The 19970-nt window shown below is 34.0% G+C and overlaps 4 protein-coding genes across 5 annotated transcripts in view; 1 reads left to right on the top strand and 3 right to left on the bottom strand.

The window, feature by feature from the left end:
* Positions 1 to 229: 229 nt before the first annotated feature.
* LOC130657756 (adenosine deaminase 2-like) lies at positions 230 to 5929 on the bottom strand. Its single transcript, XM_057460762.1, has 8 exons — positions 5629 to 5929; positions 4738 to 5065; positions 3427 to 3769; positions 3116 to 3211; positions 2334 to 2787; positions 2040 to 2206; positions 1300 to 1502; positions 230 to 1132 (listed from the first exon to the last, which is right to left on the bottom strand). Exons 1-8 carry the CDS (start codon positions 5927 to 5929, stop codon positions 1030 to 1032), a joined length of 1995 nt encoding a protein of 664 aa, XP_057316745.1. The 3' UTR covers positions 230 to 1029.
* Positions 5930 to 7555: 1626 nt separating this feature from the next.
* Positions 7556 to 19970, bottom strand: part of LOC130657530 (adenosine deaminase 2-like) — a 28779-nt gene continuing 16364 nt past the window's right edge. For both annotated transcript variants that reach the window (XM_057460519.1, XM_057460518.1), the window contains exons 2-7: positions 15295 to 15614; positions 10315 to 10651; positions 9644 to 10065; positions 9350 to 9516; positions 8634 to 8836; positions 7556 to 8464 (exon numbers count right to left, since the gene is read on the bottom strand). In XM_057460519.1, coding sequence (XP_057316502.1) covers positions 8362 to 8464; positions 8634 to 8836; positions 9350 to 9516; positions 9644 to 10065; positions 10315 to 10651; positions 15295 to 15601 — 1539 coding nt within the window. In that variant the 5' untranslated portion in view covers positions 15602 to 15614 and the 3' untranslated portion in view covers positions 7556 to 8361. The remainder of the gene's footprint in view (positions 8465 to 8633; positions 8837 to 9349; positions 9517 to 9643; positions 10066 to 10314; positions 10652 to 15294; positions 15615 to 19970) is intronic.
* LOC130657534 (uncharacterized) lies at positions 12298 to 13205 on the top strand. The gene has a single exon (XM_057460522.1). It carries the CDS (start codon positions 12468 to 12470, stop codon positions 13188 to 13190), a length of 723 nt encoding a protein of 240 aa, XP_057316505.1. The 5' UTR covers positions 12298 to 12467; the 3' UTR covers positions 13191 to 13205.
* Positions 12967 to 15295, bottom strand: LOC130657531 (uncharacterized). Its single transcript, XM_057460520.1, has 2 exons — positions 14579 to 15295; positions 12967 to 14500 (listed from the first exon to the last, which is right to left on the bottom strand). Exons 1-2 carry the CDS (start codon positions 14732 to 14734, stop codon positions 13439 to 13441), a joined length of 1218 nt encoding a protein of 405 aa, XP_057316503.1. The 5' UTR covers positions 14735 to 15295; the 3' UTR covers positions 12967 to 13438.

Below are 19970 nucleotides of genomic sequence, written 5' to 3'. Positions count from 1 at the left end.
ATGAGCACCCTTTAAGATTTTGAACCTACATAAATACGCTGTGAACATAAGATTAACATACGCCTTACTTAAATAAAAACGACGTTCTTAATTGCTAACGGTTGCGTCTTTGAAATTCCACCCTTTTTCCCGATAGCTATATTATCTCCGCGGTTGTATAGATACATACCAGGCCACAACCATCCCTGGATTTTTTGCTTTGTTAGATTTAGCAAGGAACGAGGCTTACTTTTATAACAAGAAGAAATATATTTTTAATTTATTTATTGTACAATATTTTATCATAAAATGTTCGCGTTCTACAAATTCCCACATCTAGCAATATATAAATATGTACACATTGTGACTACATTCATTAAAAAAAAATTACTTCGTTACCAGACTGTTTATAACAAAAGACAGTTACATATCTCGTCGTTAAATACAAAACATGGGTAGTGTCAAATGTTTAAGTCAAGAGAATGAGAGCAGTAATTTTCATGCTATACATTCATATTCAGGATGTTCACCTAACAGTCATCTCCTTATTTTCGTGACATTCCTCATATTTTTTGTTAAGATTGACGCCACACGTTTTATTGGCTGATTTGTGAGAGATAATTCTGCCGAATAAAACATACCTGAAGCCAAATGGAAGCACGTTTTGTTGTTTATATAAATTTATTTCAATTTGTTTTTATTAAAAAAAATAACCTTTTCTTAGTCGCGGAAAGGACAAAATAAATTCCCGCAAACTAACTGAATTCGATTAATTCATAAAAAAAACCGTCTTGCGCATATTTCTGACAGTACGTTGGATGGATAGAAAGCGCGATAAAAAATGCTATCCGTATACCAACCGTCATCAACCCAAAGTGACGTAAAGTCGTCGAGGTTAAGAAAAGTGGGTCGATAAACATTTCAGACGAAAAAATCTGTGACTATGGTTTAAGGTTATTGTGTAGAAAGTGATTCTTTCGCATGTAAGCTTTTCACTTGCGCTGTGTTGCACTCTTTTAGGTTGCACTGTGAGAAAACAGATGTGATACGTCATAGTCGGTACTCCAGTATAATATCGTCGAGAAAGACTTCCCATCTTCGCTTCCACATTTCCATTAACAAAAACTTCTCCGATTCATTAACACTGCTATAGCTGAAGAAGAGAAAAAAATGCGAATGTTAAATGCGAAAGAGAGATGAAATCACTTATTAACAATACTTTCTTCGTGTACGCAAGGCATGAATTCTATGTAGGATAGAACAACCTATAAATCATTCATAACATCCACAAGAGTTTTCGCTAAAAAAATAAGAAATTACCTGATAGAATTTAAAGCCAACTTCTTTAAAACTTGTAGACCAGCATGTGCAGGTGTCATAGCCATAAACACTTGATATAAATCAAACGAGACTCCAGAAGCTTGCCAGATTGCTGGATCATCGGGACTAACTGTGATTGGCTGGTTATCACTAAGAAGATCAGCAGCTGGATGATCTCGTAAATCAGAAACTAGACCAAGTATCTGATAAAAAACAAAAATAAAAACATTGGATTTGTCTTTCAAAAATATGGTTAAGATATAGAGCCTAGATTCTATAGTCTTCTTATGTCTTGATGTGCTTTCTAAAATAATTATGAACAAGAAAAACGAGCATTCTGGTATTACTGAAAAGATCTACTAGCCACGGTGCACATAAAAACGACTTTATTTTAAATGAAAATCCCTTACTATTTTAAGATTTTAAATTCTCATGTTGGTAAACCGGTACTATTATTGGTACTATTGGTATTGTTGGTACTATTATTAGAAGAAAGGGCCAAATACCTAGTCTTTGCTGATGTCAATACGCCCAATTTTACGAGTTTCCGGACCTCAAAGAACCGTGTTGTTTATTGTTCCACAATGTAGAGATTGCCAGAAACAGAGACTACCGCATTTTTAAACATTGTTTACCTGATCTACAATTTTTAAATATTGGTCAGGTGATTAGTAATTTCAAGCAGTGGCCAAACGAGAATTTTCTACAAATATTACGTCCGTGGTTGTGATAATACTTACTTGATTAGAAATCGGACAAAGTTCAATTGCAACCTTTTTTTCTTTCGTATATTTTCGTAATATTGGATGTTTCGTGATAGCGTATCCATGTCCAATACGAGATGTGTTTAATAAAATGGCGTCGAAGAGATTTTGATCTATAGATCTTCCTTCCCAATCTGTTTCACCTGAAGAAATGTGCAGAACTCATGCTAAGAAATGCCTTTCTCAAAGATTTACTATTGAGTTCTTTATATCCCTTATATTATCAAGTTAAAACTCCTAGTATCACATTTTTGTGAGTCCTAATCTTACCAGCATGGAAGATATATGGCAGATGTTTTCCAAGATGTTTTGGTATGAGAAGTTCATCAATATAATAAAACAATGATCTTCCAGTGTCCTCTTGTCCTACTAGATCAAATCCTATCAAGTGATTTGGATATCGCTCAACCATATCAATCGCATCCAAAACTTTTTGTTTCATTGTTTCTTTTGGTAGAAAGCGACGCACAGAGTAAATATATTTAGCTGCGAAGAAATGATCTGAATGTTCAGATATAAATTTGTTTGCAACTTTAATGTATGTTTCCAACGTTTCTCTACCGCCTTTAGTGGTTGTACCATTTAAAAAGTAGAGTGGTGGTAACATTGCACGAACTTCTACAAACTGTACGTTATCTTCTACCAGTTCTTGCATTCCACTGTAAAAATAATCTTTGAATATTTCTTCATATCTATAAGATGATAGTATATAATGTCGGGTATACTTTTAAGGTCTATAGATTGTACCTTGGCAGTACTAATTTTCACGGGTATTTATTTTTTGCGAGTCAAAAAAAGTTGTACTTCGTGGGTATTAATTTTCGCGAATCGAAGAAATTTTGAGTTTTGTGGGTAGTAATTTTCACGAATTGTTCGTATTTCGAATTTTCGCGGGAATTAATTTTCGCGGAAGTAGACTTTAAGTAAAACAATATAATTTATTAACTTTGCATTCCACGAAGAACCTTCCGAAATGGGAAATTGAAGCAATTAAAACACATGTTCTAACAAAATTGCCACTTTCTTACTAATCATAAGCCATGGTCGAATGCATCAAATGCATTTCCATCATCATCTGATTCTGGTGCTGAGTAATTATCAGAGTCACCGTCAGAATCCCATTCTGAGTCGGAGTCATCTTCACTTTCCTGGATTTGCAAAAACAATCAAGCTCTTCTGGAAAGGGAGTCGATAAACTCATGTTTTCACGTAACTGGAGAGATTCAATCAGAGGGCATATATCTGCAAATGGCTCCAATGGCTTTAACCAAGTTTGATAGCTTTTTTTCAACCATTGGCAACAGTTTCATTCCCTTCATCGGTGGACATATGATTATATAATGCAACGAGCCATTTCGCGTACAGTGGTTTGAGAACTGAAGGACGATAGTCCTAGAGGTATTTGTCTTGAAAACCATGCAGTAAACGTTCTCTTCATGAAGTCTTTCGCGAACTTGTTCACAGTTAAATCCAGTGTTTGAAACACATGTGTCATGTTCGGTGGTATCTTCGTTGACAAAATGTTGCTATCTTTCTGCACATCTGGAAACTTATCAGTTGTTTGTTCTCGAAAGACGTCATATGTAAGCAAAGCTGGTTGTGTTTCAAGCCCCAACCTTTCCCATTCAGTATTTACGTACAGCAGAATGATCTTCTTAAGAAACTTCAAAGACTCCGTCTCGTTGCTATAATGCTTCAAATTAGTGCTCAAAGAGAATCCATTCGGAAACTGAAATTTCGGGAGACTCTAGCTCGTCTTTCCCTTGTATATCAGCTGCATTGGGAGAAATTCATTTTCCATGGTGATAGAAAAGGTGGCAGTGATGGATCTTCCATCATTTCACAAACGTTCGAACGTCCCTATTGTTTACTGTGTCACATTCATTCGAAAAATGAATGGGACTCTTGATATTCTAGAAAGAAAAAAATGTTCGAAATATGACTTCAATTAGAACTCATAAGCAAAGTAAAACTCCGACAGGATTAAAAACGTGTCTCGGAAACAACATTTATCTCTTGCGATTTCAGAAATATGACGCATTATCGACGTAGCCCTCTTATTCAAGGTCGACTCAAGGTTCCTTGCCTTGTCACCGTCACAATGCCCAGCAGCAGCATAACGAACCATTCATTGATTGCCCGGTATGAACAGTTGTTAGAGGAACTCTATCTCTAACCAAAAGATGAAGAGATAATGGGGACGTTCTTATCCGTCATTCAAGAGAACGATTTCGTGGGAATCAGCAAATGTACGCCGTGTGTGGCTTCGTCAAGCATAAAAAGTAAAAAGAAGGCAGAAGTTCGGTCAAGAGACATTCGAGATATGTTTGGGGAGAAAAACAAACGATGTGATAAAGTTGTAGTCGATTAGGTTTTGGGAATATATGCGTGGTATTTTTAAGTTGTCTTGTTTATCATCTCTACCTGATAAAATTAGCTTTTTTCGCGGGTATTAATTTTCGCAATATTCAATTGAAAAAGGAATTTGCGGGTATTAATTTTCGCGAAATTAACATCGCGAAATATTTCGCAGGCATTTAATTTCGCGAAAATGGTCAAAAAAAAAATGCGAAATTCGCGAAAAAATGTACCCGCGAAAATTAGTACTCCTAAGATAACAGGTTATCTCAAAGAATATATTTAAAAACTGCATATAAGGGAAAGACGAACTCACGTCATTAAACCAGAAAACGTCAAAAACAAAGTTTCAAATTTATTCCACAGATCGTTTTGGTTTCTTATATCATTTTTTTGAAAAGTTAAAAATGATAAAAGCATTGCGTCAAAGTCTTCTGAACTTGTGTAATTCATACGAGCCTCTGCAACCAATATCCACTGGCAATTATCGCCGGGGCTATCTTCAGGCTTTGTGTTGGATATTTTGAATTTTAAAATTTTTAAAATGTTATTGTAACACATGAAACAGATGTCATTATAAGTCCACTTCTTGATCACATTCTCATAACTTGCCATTGACATATCATGGATATGATGCACTGCTCCTTTGAAAACAAGAAAGACGATAAAAAATTATTTATACATATTTTGTCGGATAAAAACATCTGTCATGTTCTAAGCGCAAGGAAAGATAATCATAAAGCTACAATCATAACTATGTTGAGAGAAGACAGCTAATTTCAAAGTTCACCAACGCAAGCATAAGCTATTTCTATATGGTCATGTTCACAGAAACTTAGGACAGTAGGCTTAAGACAGCAGATTGAGAATCTTATGTTTATTTGGTTAAATTTAAAATCTTGAAATGTACTAATTGTTAGCATGGCAATTTGTCACGTATTTCGTACCGTGGTTTATTTCGTTGTGCAGTTGTGTTATAAATGCAACCAGCAAATTTTAAACGCTGTCTCTCTGGTTTACGTGTGTGCAAAAGTCATGACTTTGCAGTCTACTACTGCAGAGCATCAACCGTTTAACCAAAAAAAGAAACAAATGCCTTTCTATCAATATTTCTGACCGAAATTGTTACTATAGTAACTAAGCAAATACATATTTCTTCTAAGCCACTACAAAGCGAGCTGAAATTTAAAAAAAAAAATTATTTTACCTTTTGGCATCTTCCTTATAAATCTGTATACATCACTTTGTTTAATTTTCTCACGGGCAAGTACGAAATTAGCTTCTTGTAAACTTCTACCAGTTGAAAACGCCAAATCAAGTTCCTTCTTTTTTAAGTCGACAAACAACGCGTTCACTTTTAGTTCTTTTTCGGATAACTTGATGTGAAACCCGATCTGTGTTTGACTGTCTTCTTGAAAAAGTTCTGATCGTCTTCTTAAATAATCTCTATCCATCACATATAAACTGACTTCGTATGACATTAACAAGACAATCAGTAGAATATTCATGATTGATCACTCTGTCATTACGAATTCAACGAAATCTAAAAGAAAGCCACTAGTTGTAGTGGAAATTTCAAAAATTTGTTTTCTTTTTTTTTTCGTATTTTCTTGTTACAATTTCAAGTCCCTACCACATCGATGACGTCACTCGGCTGCGTTAGTACCAAATATTAAAAAGGGAAAAATATTGTCAAGATAAACACAAGCAATGAATATGTTCGATATATATTTCGATCTTCTAGAGTTCATATCAGTTATTACTAAACATATTCCTTTCTGTGGAACCAGTTGTTATGACGTTGGTGACAAACCTTGAAAAAGACAATAGTTAAAAGCAAATTCGTGCTTGTCCAAAACAACAGAAATTTTATGCCAAATAGTTTGTTTCTAAACAATTAATCAATTTAATATAAACAGTGGGTTCCTAATCGGCGTTAGTTATAAAAGTATTATAAAAAGAAATGACTGTTTGGTTTAATAGCATGCTTAATCTGGAAAAATAGTCCCTTGTAGTTCATTGTGCATTTTATGTAATATTTTTCAATTTATAATATCTATCCTTAACGAAATTACGTCTTTTTAAGTTCGCTAAACCTACAGCATGAATTTGCTATTTTTTTGTTTGTTGTCTAATATCGATAATAAGGTAGCTACGTTTTGGGAACGAAGAAACATTTAGGGTGTTGTCTAGTTTGTTTACACTTTCTTAATATTTGTATGGCTTCATAAAGTATTTTTTAAACAATTTCTTGTCAGGAGGTGGGGTGAATTTCAATTTTATGAACTTTTTTGGAAATTTTTTAATACTTATATGAACGAGTCATTGTTTCCAGTCTCAAACGGGAAAATATTACCAATTGACGTAGAATTTTGTTGCGGAAGATAGTAAATATGAAATTATGAAACAATTTCAACAGGAAAAAAAACTTGAGGAAGTGTTACAGTAGTATAATGGACCATTCATTTTGGTTAATTTCTGACGTAGCATTGTGTTCATATTACACGTAGGTAATCTCAATGAATCAAATATTTAGAACGGGTATGAAAAATCTTTAGGCTTAATGGACCTGTTTCCAAATCGAATACCAAAAATTGGTTTTACATAAAAAAGTAATTTGACTCAGAGATGACGTCATTGAATAGATGTTTTCTTCAGCTGACCTTGTCGTGCCGCGCGGCTTAATCCGACTATATAAAGCCATATTGTCCATTTTTTAGCTTCTTCTCGACATTGGCAAACGACATCACTTGGCTGCAGGCATCGAAAATTTACTTTGGAACACGTGTAGGGGCGATTAACCAACATCTAAAGTGCACCAATCTCCGCATTACGAAACAATTCACCCCACCACCCATAACGGTCTGAAATATCGTGAAATTGGGGCGTGCTGATGTCAGCATAAATGAGCACCCTTTCAGATTTTGAAACTACATAAATACGCTGTGAACATAAGATTAACATACGCCTTACTTAAATAAAAACGACGTTCTTAATTTCTAACGGTTGCGTCTTTGAAATTCCACCCTTTTTCCCGATAGCTATATTATCTCCGTGGTTGTATAGATACATACCAGGCCACAACCATCCCTGGATTTTTTGCTTTGTTAGATTTAGCAAGGAACAAGGCTTACTTTTATAACAAGAAGAAATATATTTTTAATTTATTTATTGTACAATATTTCATCATAAAATTTTCGCGTTCTACAAATTCCCACATCTAGCAATATATAAATATGTACACATTGTGACTACATTCATTAAAAAAAAAATTACTTCGTTACCAGACTGTTTATAACAAAAGACAGTTACATATCTCGTCGTTAAATACAAAACATGGGTAGTGTCAAATGTTTTAGTCAAGAGAATGAGAGCAGTAATTTTCATGCTATACATTCATATTCAGGATGTTCACCTAAATGTCATCTCCTTATTTTCGTGACATTCCTCATATTTTTTGTTAAGATTGACGCCACACGTTTTATTGGCTGATTTGTGAGAGATAATTCTGCCGAATAAAACATACCTGAAGCCAAATGGAAGCACTTTTTGTTCCAAAGTTTATATAAATTTATTTTAATTTGTTTTTATTAAAAAAAATAACCTTTTCTTAGTCGCGGAAAGGACAAAATAAATTCCCGCAAACTAACTGAATTCGATTAATTCATAAAAAAAACCGTCTTGCGCATATTTCTGAAAGTACGTTGGATTGATAGAAAGCGCGATAAAAAATGCTATCCGTATACCAACCGTCATCAACCCGAAGTGACGTAGAGTGGTCAAGGTGAAGAAAAGTGGGTCGATAAACATATCAGACGAAATAATCTGTGACTATGGTTTAAGGTTATTGTGTAAAAGATGATTCTTTTGCATGTAAGCTTTTCACTTGCGCTGTGTTGCACTCTTTTAGGTTGCACTGTGAGAAAACAGATGTGATACGTCATAGTCGGTACTCCAGTATAATATCGTCGAGAAAGACTTCCCATCTTCGCTTCCACATTTCCATTAACAAATACTTCTCCGATTCATTAACACTGCTATAGCTGAAGAAGAGAAAAAAATGCGAATGTTAAATGCGAAAGAGAGATGAAAACACTTATTAACAATACTTTCTTCGTGTACGCAAGGCATGAATTCTATGTAGGATAGAACAACCTATAAATCATTCATAACATCCACAAGCGTTTTCGCTAAAAAAATATAAGAAATTACCTGATAGAATTCAAAGCCAACTTCTTTAAAACTTGTAGACCAGCATGTGCAGGTGTCATAGCCATAAACACTTGATATAAATCAAACGAGACTCCAGAAGCTTGCCAGATGGCTGGATCATCGGGACTAACTGTGATTGGCTGGTTATCACTAAGAAGATCAGCAGCTGGATGATCTCGTAAATCAGAAACTAGACCAAGTATCTGATAAAAAACAAAAATAAAAACATTGGATTTGTCTTTCAAAAATATGGTTAAGATATAGAGCCTAGATTCTATAGTCTTCTTATGTCTTGCTACTTAATGTGCTTTCTAAAATAATTATGAACAAGAAAATCGAGCATTCTGGTATTACTGAAAAGATCAACTAGCCACGGTGCACATAAAAACGACTTTATTTCAAATGAAAATCCCTTACTATTTTGAAATTTTAAATTCTCATGTTGGTAAACCGGTACTATTATTAGAAGAAAGGGCCAAATACCTAGTCTTTGCTGATGTCAATACGCCCAATTTTACGAGTTTCCGGACCTCAACGAACCGTGTTGTTTATTGTTCCACAATGTAGAGATTGCCAGAAACTGAGACTACCGCATTTTTAAACATTGTTTACCTGATCTACAATTTTTAAATATTGGCCAGGTGATTAGTAATTTCAAGCAGTGGCCAAACGAGAATTTTCTACAATATTACGTCCGTGGTTGTGATAATACTTACTTGATTAGAAATCGGACAAAGTTCAATTGCAACCTTTTTTTCTTTCGTATATTTTCGTAATATTGGATGTTTCGTGATAGCGTATCCATGTCCAATACGAGATGTGTTTAATAAAATGGCATCGAAGAGATTTTGGTCAATAGATCTTCCTTCCCAATCTGTTTCACCTGAAGAAATGTGCATAACACATGCTAAGAAATTCCTTTCTCAAAGATTTACTATTGAGTTCTTTATATCCCTTACATGATCAAGTTAAAACTCCTAGTATCAAATTTTTGTGAGTCCTAATCTTACCAGCATGGAAGATGTATGGCAGATGTTTTCCAAGATGTTTTGGTATGAGAAGTTCATCAATATAATAAAACAATGATCTTCCAGTGTCCTCTTGTCCTACTAGATCAAATCCTATCAAGTGATTCGGATATCGCTCAACCATATCAATCGCATCCAAAACATTTTGTTTGATTGTTTCTTTTGGTAGAAAGCGACGCACAGAGTAAATATATTTAGCTGCAAAGAAATGATCTGAATGTTCAGATATAAATTCGTTTGCAACCTTAATGTATGTTTCTAAGGTTTCTTCACCGCCTTTAGTGGTTGTACCATTTAAAAAGTAGAGTGGTGGTAACAATGCACGAACTTCTACAAACTGTACATTATCTTCTACCAGTTCTTGCAATCCACTGAAAAAATAATCTTTGAATATTTCTTCATATCTATAAGATGATAGTATATAATATATAATTAGAAGTTATTAAGATTCATTTTCGCGCTATCTTAAATTGATTATTTTCACGCACTGTTTCTCATTCACTAGCAACCACAACGCATAAGTTGGGGAGAATCCATCATTATTCGCGCAATTTTGCGCATTGGGCTACTGTCCTGCGCAAAAATAAAATTTACAGGCAACTATTTTTCAGTAAAAAACGTTGCAACATAACAAACTTTCTTGAAAAACTCACGTCACTAAACCTGAAATTGTCGAGAAAACATTTTGAAATTTTTTCCACAGATCATCTTGGTTTTTTAATTTTAAAATATCATTTTTTTGAAAAGTTAAAAATGATAAAAGCATTGCATCAAACTCTTTCGAACTGGTGTAATTAGTACGAGCCTCTGCAGCCAGCATCCACTGGCAGGTATCATTAGGTATATCATTAGGTTTAATGTTGGATATTTTGAATTTTAAGATGTCCAAGGTCTGATTGTAACACACGAAACAGATGTCGTTGTAAGTCCACTTTTTGATCATAGCTGCATAACTTGACATTGACATTCCATGGATATGATGGACTGCACCTATGGAAGTTCGATTATACATTCATTTGTAGAAAACAATATATGAGGATAGAAGAAGCCGTATCGCAGATACTTAGGTAAAACAATTTTCAAAATTAAATAACGCAAAATTTCTATTTTTTTCTCATTTTAAATTCGATCTCATAGTAAATGCAAACAGAACCCAATTGAGATATTTAATTGTGTTGAAAAATACGTTCTACTAGCGCTTTTTCACCTAAATTCACTTAAATTTTCCGTTCTTTTTAATTTTGCCGTTCTGTTATTTCATTATTTTTTGTAGTTTCAACTTTTTATTATTATCCTTTTTCTTATTATTGAAATTGTTTACCAAGGATAGCCTCTTCAGTTCCTATTGGTACTGCTGTCAATGATCCTTCGAAGTCCTTCGAAGGTGGTCCTAGTGCATTTAAAGCTCCTATTTGAGGAACGGAAGTCGTGCAAGCACAACAATCGCTCAAGTAGAGAACCGCCAAAGAAATCAATCATATTCTCATGCTAAACGCTAAGCAAAAACGATAGATTCACACTTTCTTAGTCTCTGGAATGACTCGGTCAGGGATTGAATCCAAGACCTCCCGCACTGGACCGTCTACCACTAGGCTACCAGTCGGTTTGTTTACATTTATTTTTGCACGTTTTTAAAATAAACTTGGGAGGATATTTCTTTAGCACAAACTAAAGCAGAGGTATAAAAATATAAATGTTTAATATGGGACATAAAAGCCCAATATGGAATATAATCCTGACTTAAACAAGAAGACGACGAGAGAAAAAGAAAAAAGTTTTTAGCGAATACAGAATAACTAGAAGTACAATAGACGTCCGTTAATTCGAATGCAGCTTAATTCGAACTTTCCGTTATTTCGAACAAATTTCAAAGTTCCTTGAGTTTGGTTTAATAAAGTCTTATATTTTGAGCTGCTTAATTCGAACTTCGCTAATTCGAACATTTCGCTAATTCGAACAATTTTTTAATCCCAAGGCTGCATTATGCTCGTTAATTCGAAATTTTGTGTATCGATATATAAAATCTTATGGAAAAATAAAAAATGTTTTCATTTTTATTCATTTTTATTGCATCAATGGTGGTAAAATTTCTTTCAATTTATCAATTAAATTGGCATTTCCAATAAAATGAAGTTTACAAGGAATTTGGAGGCCTTTCCCATCGCCAAGCAAAAAACGGTAAAAGTTTTTTATAAAAGTTGTACAAAAGTTGTAATAAATTTATATTAGCATAAAACCTTTTAAAGGCTCGAATACACGGAACAATTTTGCAGATCAATTTTCAAAATAAAATATTGAACTAAAATTGATCTAATATTGTTGCGTATATATCGTAGAAAAATAACAGAACGATAATGCCATAATGACGTAAAAACACTCAAAAAGTGATCTAATAAAATCAAACCGGTTTGATTTTATTAGATCAATTTTTCGTCGGAACAATATTATTTCAAAGGAAACCGCCAGCTGCTCACTTTTTTTCGAAACTCACGCTCGGTATTTCATTCATTTCAAATGTTTTTATGCACGTAAAGAGAGTAAATGAAGAGAAACGCGACTAAACATGTCAGATAATTTTGTTTCACCAAGTACGTTTAGATCGTATCAAGCCGCAAGGCAAACTGAATTAAGGTACTTTGTATTTCTATTTTTTGTCTCTACTTTCTTCGTGATTACACGTTGCTCTCTTCCACCTAACGTGCAACGTCGCGAAATGACGTTGTCGCGATTCCTATTCGAAACTTGAATTCTTCGTTCACTGGGAGGTTGTTACTACCACAATGCTGTGTCTCCTGAGAGGTTTTCAATGTACAAAAAGCTTTTTGGAACTTTGTTTAGATCCTCAATTCCTGACAATGACAATTCGCAGGACACGCAAAAACGGAGTGAACCAGCTGAGGAGATTGCACAACCTGAAACAGCTGTGGTTGCAAAAAAACGTGGCAGACCTTCAAAAAAGTCATCCGAAAAAAGAGATTGGGATGATGACGAAATCTTTGTTCTTATTGAAACTTGGTCGAATCACGATAATCTCTACAACACCAGAAACAGCCAATATTTTAATCGTGATACACGACAAAAATCTCTTGAAAAAATTCAGAAAGAATTAGCAGACCAAGGTATTTTTGCTTCAGTGAAAGATATTGCAGATAAACTCACGAATCTAAAGACATACTATGGTGGTCAAAAAAGATCTGTCGAATCTTCAAAGGCCAGTGGCGCTGGAGCTGATGATGTTTACGAGAGTAATTGGAAGTTCTTTCAAGTTTTGCACTTTTTAAATGATTCGTTTACTCCAAGAAAAACTTTCAGCAATGCCGATGAAAATTCAACGTACGAGGTCTTGAATCCACCCTCAGCAAAAAGCGCAAAGAAGATTCGCGATTCGAGCATGGAGACAGCGCAAAAAGTTATGCATTCTGCGGCTGCAGCTTTGGAAAAGTTAAATGAGAAAAGGTCAAACGGAGGAGCTGAAAGGAAAGAAAAAACGGAAGATGAAGTTTTTTGTGAATTGCTGTGCAAAATATAAACAAGTATTCCGAATGGCGAAGAAAAAGACATGCTTAAATTGAACATGCAACATTCCGCAACGTCACTGAAGTATAAACGACGTCACTCTTCCTCGTCAAGCAGCTCTGTTTCTTCTTCACCTCTCGGATCACCTGTGTTTATGAACAACAGTTACAGCAGTCATAACAATGGATTATTCCAATAAAATATTTTTGTATACGTGTTTCTTTTTCTAGTACAAAGGTAAAAAAAATAACCAGCAATAGTTTATAGCTGATTCCATTGTCCTGGTCCATAAAAGTGGTCTGCGAACACTTCTCTGATATACTCAGCTGAGTTGGTCGCTCTATTACTTCTGTTCACTGGCAATTTCTGAATAATGGATTCGGTGTAGCTTCCTTCTCTCCAGCGCCCAAGTTCAACTTCTCCGTTTTCGCATTCAAAATCGATGAACCCTTGAGGTGTATAGCTAACTCTCTTTCGACAAATCTCGTAACATATTGTGCAAAACGAGTGAGGCAAGCATAATGATAGTTGCTTTTCAGGACTTAGCATGAGCTTGGTGGAGAATACTCTGAAACGGTTCACCCATATTCCAAACGCGTTTTCACTAATGCGGCGAAATCGTGACAAACGGTAATTGAATATTCTATTTCTCGGTGTAAGTTTCCTTTGTGCGAAAGGTTTCATGCAGTTGTTGGTTAATGGAAACGCATCATCTCCAACAAAGACGTAAGAAATAGGCTCGTTGTTCTGATCATGAGCCCAGTTTGGATCAGGAGACTGTGGCAGGGGCTTACAATCGGGAAGATTTAAGTCACCATTTTCTAAAGCTTTGTAAAAATAGCTGTTTCTATAAACACCGCCGTCGCTTATTCTTCCCTGGCAGCAAACATCCACGAAGCAAAACTTATAATCATGATCGACTATAGCGAGAAGTACAATTGAAAAGAATCCTTTATAATTATAGAATTCTGACCCAGAATCCTTAGGATGTAGAATAGATATGTGTTTCCCATCAGCAGCACCAATGCAATTTGGAAATTGCCAACGCGTTCGAATCTTTTCCTCTTGCGCCATCCATTCCTCTTTGGTGTTAGGTAGATGTAAGTATTGATCCTTGAAAGACAAATAAATTTCTTGGCAAACAGTTGGTATGAACTGAGAGATAGTTGTTTTATGAATTCGAAATTGATACATCAAACTTTCGTAACTGTCACCAGTTGCAAGGAATCGCAAAGTGACAGCTAACTTCTCTTCAGGTGAAATTGGATCTCGCATCATTGTTCGTTGTTTTTGAATCTTGGGTCCAACGATGTCGATGAGTTTCTAATATGATGAATGATTTAATGCTGTCACAGTGGAGTGATATATCCTTGATATGCAAAATGAAGTAATCAAACTTACCTGAAAAGTATCCGTGTTCATTCTTAAATAGCTTCGGTAGCTCTCAAAATCCGTTAATTTTAATTCGTTCAGAATTGTATTATAAGCTCCTCTTTCATTTCTGTGATGGAGCCAATCTTTCACCCATACAGTTTTTTTTCCTAACTTTTCTGCCATGTGAAAGAATGACACTGCTTGAAAAGATCAAGGAGCACAAAATTGTTTCTTCTTCGTTGTCGCTCATGCCTGATGTTGTGGTAAATTAAATTCAGATTGTTCTTTATATTGTCTCGTGTATGTATACAAAAATATTAAATCAATTTATGAATTGAGTAATTATTGACCTAAAATTTTTGTGTGTATTTTTTTCAACAATATTCCGAAAAATAATATTTTTCGAAAATTGATCTGTAAAATTGTTCCGTGTATTCGAGCCTTAACGTTTATTAAAATTGTTGTTTTTTCTGAACTTCCGATTATTCGAACATTCGTTAATTCGAACAAATATTTTAGTCCCTTGCGTGTTCGAATTAACGGACGTCTACTGTATAATTGAACTCATCCACTCGCGAAAAAAATAGTACATTTTACTCTATTACGCGAGGTTGCAAAAACTTATTTCGCCATTTTGTTGTTTATGACCTTTCGCAAAAATAAATTCTGCGCAAATTACTACACTGCAATTAAGAAGTCTGCTCACAGAACGACCAGAACGACACAATTTTTTTGCATCTAACCTTTTGGCATTTTCCTTATAAATCTGTATACATCACTTTGTTTAATTTTCTCACGGGCAAGTACGAAATTAGCTTCTTGTAAACTTCTACCAGTTGAAAACGCCAAATCAAGTTCCTTCTTTTTTAAAGCGACAAGCAACGCGTTCACTTTTAGTTCTTTTTCGGATAACTTGATGTTAAACCCGATCTGTGTTTGACTGTCTTCTTGAAAAAGTTCTGATCGTCTCCTTAAATAATCTCTATCCATCACATATGAACTGACTTCGTATGACATCGACAAGAAGAGGAAAGTCAGAATGATATCCATTATTAACAAAAACCTAAACCAAAAAAAATTTTTTATCAAAATAAAATTACCGAAAACTTAATTATTATTTCCTTAATATAGAATTTAAAAATAACCATTAAAAAAGCTGTTTAAAACATATATAAACACGCGCACACATAAAAAAATATGAAATATATGAATATAAATATAAAAATATAAAACACTCTGAAAAGCTTAAAGACCTATTAATTATAGTTTACGACAAAAAAAACGCACATTTTACGCGCATTTGGTTTGATCGTTTCGTTAGTGGATAACTAAGGAAGCAATTTTTTCGATACATCATTAGTTCCAGAAAATGTGGACTGAAATATGCACTTATCATGTTATTCTTTCAAAGCAACCTGAGAATCATGTTATAACTTAGCAAAAGTAGTAAAAATCTGGTCTATCACTTCATAATATTATTACGGGTTTTGTTATTCGATGTTAAGATGAAAGTAGCATCGCTTTAACTTTTGTTTATGACTCTAATTATGTTGTACGTTGCTTGGTCTAAAATGTTTATTTATTTTCTCTTAATAGGTGGGCAAACGCCTCTTTCTAAATAACTTTAGAAATAAAAGTGTGAATTTTAGAATTTTTCGCGGAAGTTTATTAATAATATTTTGCGCAGTTCTGGCTGAAATTTTGTCCACTTCGTTTTCAAAAGGCGGGAAATATTCGCATGAAATTGACAACATATTATGAACGAACAACACAAGTTTGTTGCACGAGCTTTATTTACAAAAATTGCGGTGAATGTTTAATAATTTTTTTGGAAATACAAAACAAAATGATAACGATTCTAAAGAAATAAGGAAAGCCTAGTAAGTATGTAACTAAATCAAGTTTGATGTATATAGCTAAAAGCATCCACAAAATATATCCAGACAGAGGGCAAATTTCGAAGTTCGTCTTCACAAGTAATTACGAAGTTTATTTCCATACTAGGTACACGCACGTTTACAGCGGACTTAGGACTGAAAATGTGCTAATTATTGCTGATGTCAGCGCTGCCATTTTTCTCAAACCTTTGGGACGTGAATGATTCCGATATGCGGACGTGTTACAAAGTTCGACCAGCGAAATATAAACACTGCATACGCAATAACCTACACATTTAAAAAAGTAGCACTCTAGCAAGTTGATGCTTTGACAGAAAAAATGCCATTGTCTCAATGATTTTGCGTGGGTTTGTAGTTTACTACACTTTTGTAATGTCAACATTCTCAAAAGTTTTACTATGTCAATACTTCTGGGATTCTTTAGCTATTCTCAGCGAATAGCCTTTTTAACCGAACGCTATAGGGGGCCTGCAAAACACAAAACAGATTTATTATAAATTTTAGACCCAACCTTTCTAAAGAAAACAAAAATATTTGTCCTGCAAGTGTTCACGTTAGATTGTACTACTTCTATTCAATGTGCGTGCATTGACACAGTAACAAAATTAGAATTTAAGACAGGTGAACTGCGGCTGCTCTGAACTACAGATAGATTTAAGCAAACGCCTTCGAGATTGACAAAATAGTGGGAAAATAAATGGTCTAAAATTAAACAATTTGCTTGGTTTAAATAACAAACAGTTTCCATTGTGCGAATTTAAGTCTTAAATATAGTTTGTCAGAGATATTTTGCAAATTTTTACTTTCGGACAGTTTCGACTTATCTTAAAATAGTTTGGAAATAAACAATTCGCCCATCCCAGGTAAACAATGACTATTTTTATTTCTAAGTAGCTAAACAATGTTTGGGTCAAAGTGCAAAAAATTACGTGTTTATATAAGTGTACTCATTTTTACTTAAAACTTAGAAAATTTATATTATCTTACCTAATGGAATAGCATTGTAGTATAAAAGATAACTTGGAAAGTTTCGCGGGTTTTCATATTGTTAAAAGGTCTTTTACGAGCACAGGTTAAGTTGCCCAGTCATACAATCAATTCAAATATTCAAAATTATAAAATTTTAGCAAAAATATATTTCTGTTAATTTCAGTGGATAATTGTCACATAAATTTTCTCATAAGAAATAACTTTTAGAATCACATCATTTGCAAACTTGAGCAGATTTCGCGAAGATTTATTTTCGCGAACTGATCGATATCTGATATTTCGCGGAATTCAGCCTTTTCGTTATTAAATAAAATGAAAGTTTAAAAGGAGAACAGATGTATTTAAGATGATGTATGGAACAAAATATACTGGTAATTACTAACATAAAGCTTTGGTAGTTTTCCTTCTGCAGAATAGCGAATCAGTCACTAAACACATCGCGAGAATTTCCTTTCGCCAATCAAGAAAAAAAATCTTTTTCGCCGTAACTTAATTTTGCGAATAAGATGTCAAATAGTCATGACTCAATAGACCTTTCCCGAATTTCCTAATTATGTCAAACTCAATTAAAGATGTCGATACTAAAAATGATTCTTATCCCTAAGTTTCTTAGCAAAAAAAATAACAAATTACCTAATTTCGTAAATATTTCTTTTCGTTAAGTGTCTCAATACACCTTTCCCGAATTTATATTCTCTAAAATTTGCATACATGAAAACGAGGCAAATCTTAGTAAACATATTCGCGTTCTTCACAACATGGAGCAACGTTTAAAGCGATATTTTGCTCGACAATATTGAAGAAAATATAGACTTAATCTTTAATGTAAGTAAAGAAAAAGTCTGGAGAAAGAGTAAGAAGGGAATGCCACCGTTTACGATTAAAGAATTCGAAGTTCATAGGCAAAATAGTGGGAAAAAAAGTGGTGTAGCGATAATCAAAACTTTGGAGCATGGCAGAGGATTTCAAGATGAGCGGTATATTACTGCTGACAGTATTTTCACTGCAACAATAAAACTTTCATTTTATGCCAAAGCAAAATGCAAAGCAAGTATGAAAAGAGAATTTCGAGATATTGAAGCTTGTCTTGACAAAATAAACGGTACAATGATATCAGCTGTGTGTACATGTCCTGCAGGACAAAGTTCCTATTGTAATCGTATAATGGCACTGTAACTTGAACTAGCAGACTATATTATATGCGTTAAGAAAGGTTCCAGAAAAAATCTCGTGCACAAGCAAGAACAGACAGTGAGGTTTACCTAGTGAAAATAGAACTTACAAAGACCCAGTTATGCTCAGTCCCGTACGAAGCAATGCTGATAAAAAAGGCATACATTCAACCTTATATGATCCACGAATTAATGGTAGTTTTTGCAACCTAGATGCAAGGTTAATAAAACTGAAAGAAGATATGTTGTAGGTAGACAAAAGATTTGGTTTTGCTCATTGTATTGACAGCACAAGAAAAAGAAAAAAAAACACAATATATGGAAACTTTGTTATAGGATCTACATTGTCACATCAGCTGTTACCACTAGAACATAACATTAAGTTTATCACAAATATAAAATTCTCGACTGTTTACAATTAAACAAAACATATCAAAACACAATTGATGTTAATTCTGTATTAATCCTAAGAGATTGGGGCAACTTGACATACAAGGAAATTATGTTTTTTGATCAAATGAGATTGGGTAAAAGTGATTCTTGTGCTTTTGAAGTAATTGCCTTGAATGGTTTTATTCAAGAAAAGATAGAATTATATCAAGCAAGGCGCATGCAATCCACATTCGTAAAAAAACTTTCAATCCCTTCTCAATTAAATATTACACCCAAAGAGAACTAAAGAAATGCCTCGAATAGTGCAAGAAGCGTTGAAACATGGGAAGATGTATGAATCAAAAGCGAGAGATTGTATACCAATTATTTGAAACACACTCTCCAACATGACATTGATGTGAGAGAAACTGGCATTGTTATTCAGCCTAATTTGTTTTGGTTGGCTGCAAGTCCTAATGGATTAATTTCTGACAAGTCTGATGGACAAAAAAATGGGCTCATAGAAATAAAATGTCCAAGATCTAAAAAATATAATACACCACGGAAAAATAAGAGTATGTGGTCTGAAAATAACCTTTCGTAACTGATTATGTAAAAAAAAAATTGCTGCCACCTTTAAAGATATTTTCCAAGCTGTTTTTCAGAGAAAAAGAAAAAATAGAGAAATTTTCAGCCTTGACATTGTTCTTATTTTGTTTTTATTTCAATTTTCAGGTTTATTATTTTTCTTTTAAAATTGTTCTTATAGAGAAATGAAGTTTATGTAAGTTAAGTTAGCTATGATTTACAGTTACAATAATAATCAAAAATTGAATTTTAAAATTTTAGAATATTCAGTGATTATATTTCCCATATTACTCAGTCCTCTTCAAAGTTCAGATTATTGCTAGTGGAGAAGATCTTTAAGCCACAGGGCTTCTTGTTTAATGTTTCTTGCTGCCTAGAACTCGCCACTACGAAGTGCAT

Source organism: Hydractinia symbiolongicarpus, chromosome 9 (assembly GCF_029227915.1).
Source record: "Hydractinia symbiolongicarpus strain clone_291-10 chromosome 9, HSymV2.1, whole genome shotgun sequence".
In the NCBI taxonomy this organism is placed as follows: domain Eukaryota; kingdom Metazoa; phylum Cnidaria; class Hydrozoa; order Anthoathecata; family Hydractiniidae; genus Hydractinia; species Hydractinia symbiolongicarpus.
This window is presented reverse-complemented; position numbering and strand designations above follow the sequence as displayed.

Coding starts and splice junctions, on each gene's coding strand:
- LOC130657756 (XM_057460762.1), bottom strand. CDS start 5,929: ATGAATATTCTACTGATTGTCTTGTTAATGTCATACGAAGTCAGTTTA. Junction 3,212..3,426: donor CCTTCAGTTCTCAAACCACT/GTACGCGAAATG, acceptor TTGCAAATCCAG/GAAAGTGAAGATGACTCCGA. Junction 1,133..1,299: donor TTGGCTTTAAATTCTATCAG/GTAATTTCTTAT, acceptor TCTCTTCTTCAG/CTATAGCAGTGTTAATGAAT.
- LOC130657534 (XM_057460522.1), top strand. CDS start 12,468: ATGTACAAAAAGCTTTTTGGAACTTTGTTTAGATCCTCAATTCCTGAC.
- LOC130657531 (XM_057460520.1), bottom strand. CDS start 14,734: ATGGCAGAAAAGTTAGGAAAAAAAACTGTATGGGTGAAAGATTGGCTC. Junction 14,501..14,578: donor TGAACACGGATACTTTTCAG/GTAAGTTTGATT, acceptor TCATCATATTAG/AAACTCATCGACATCGTTGG.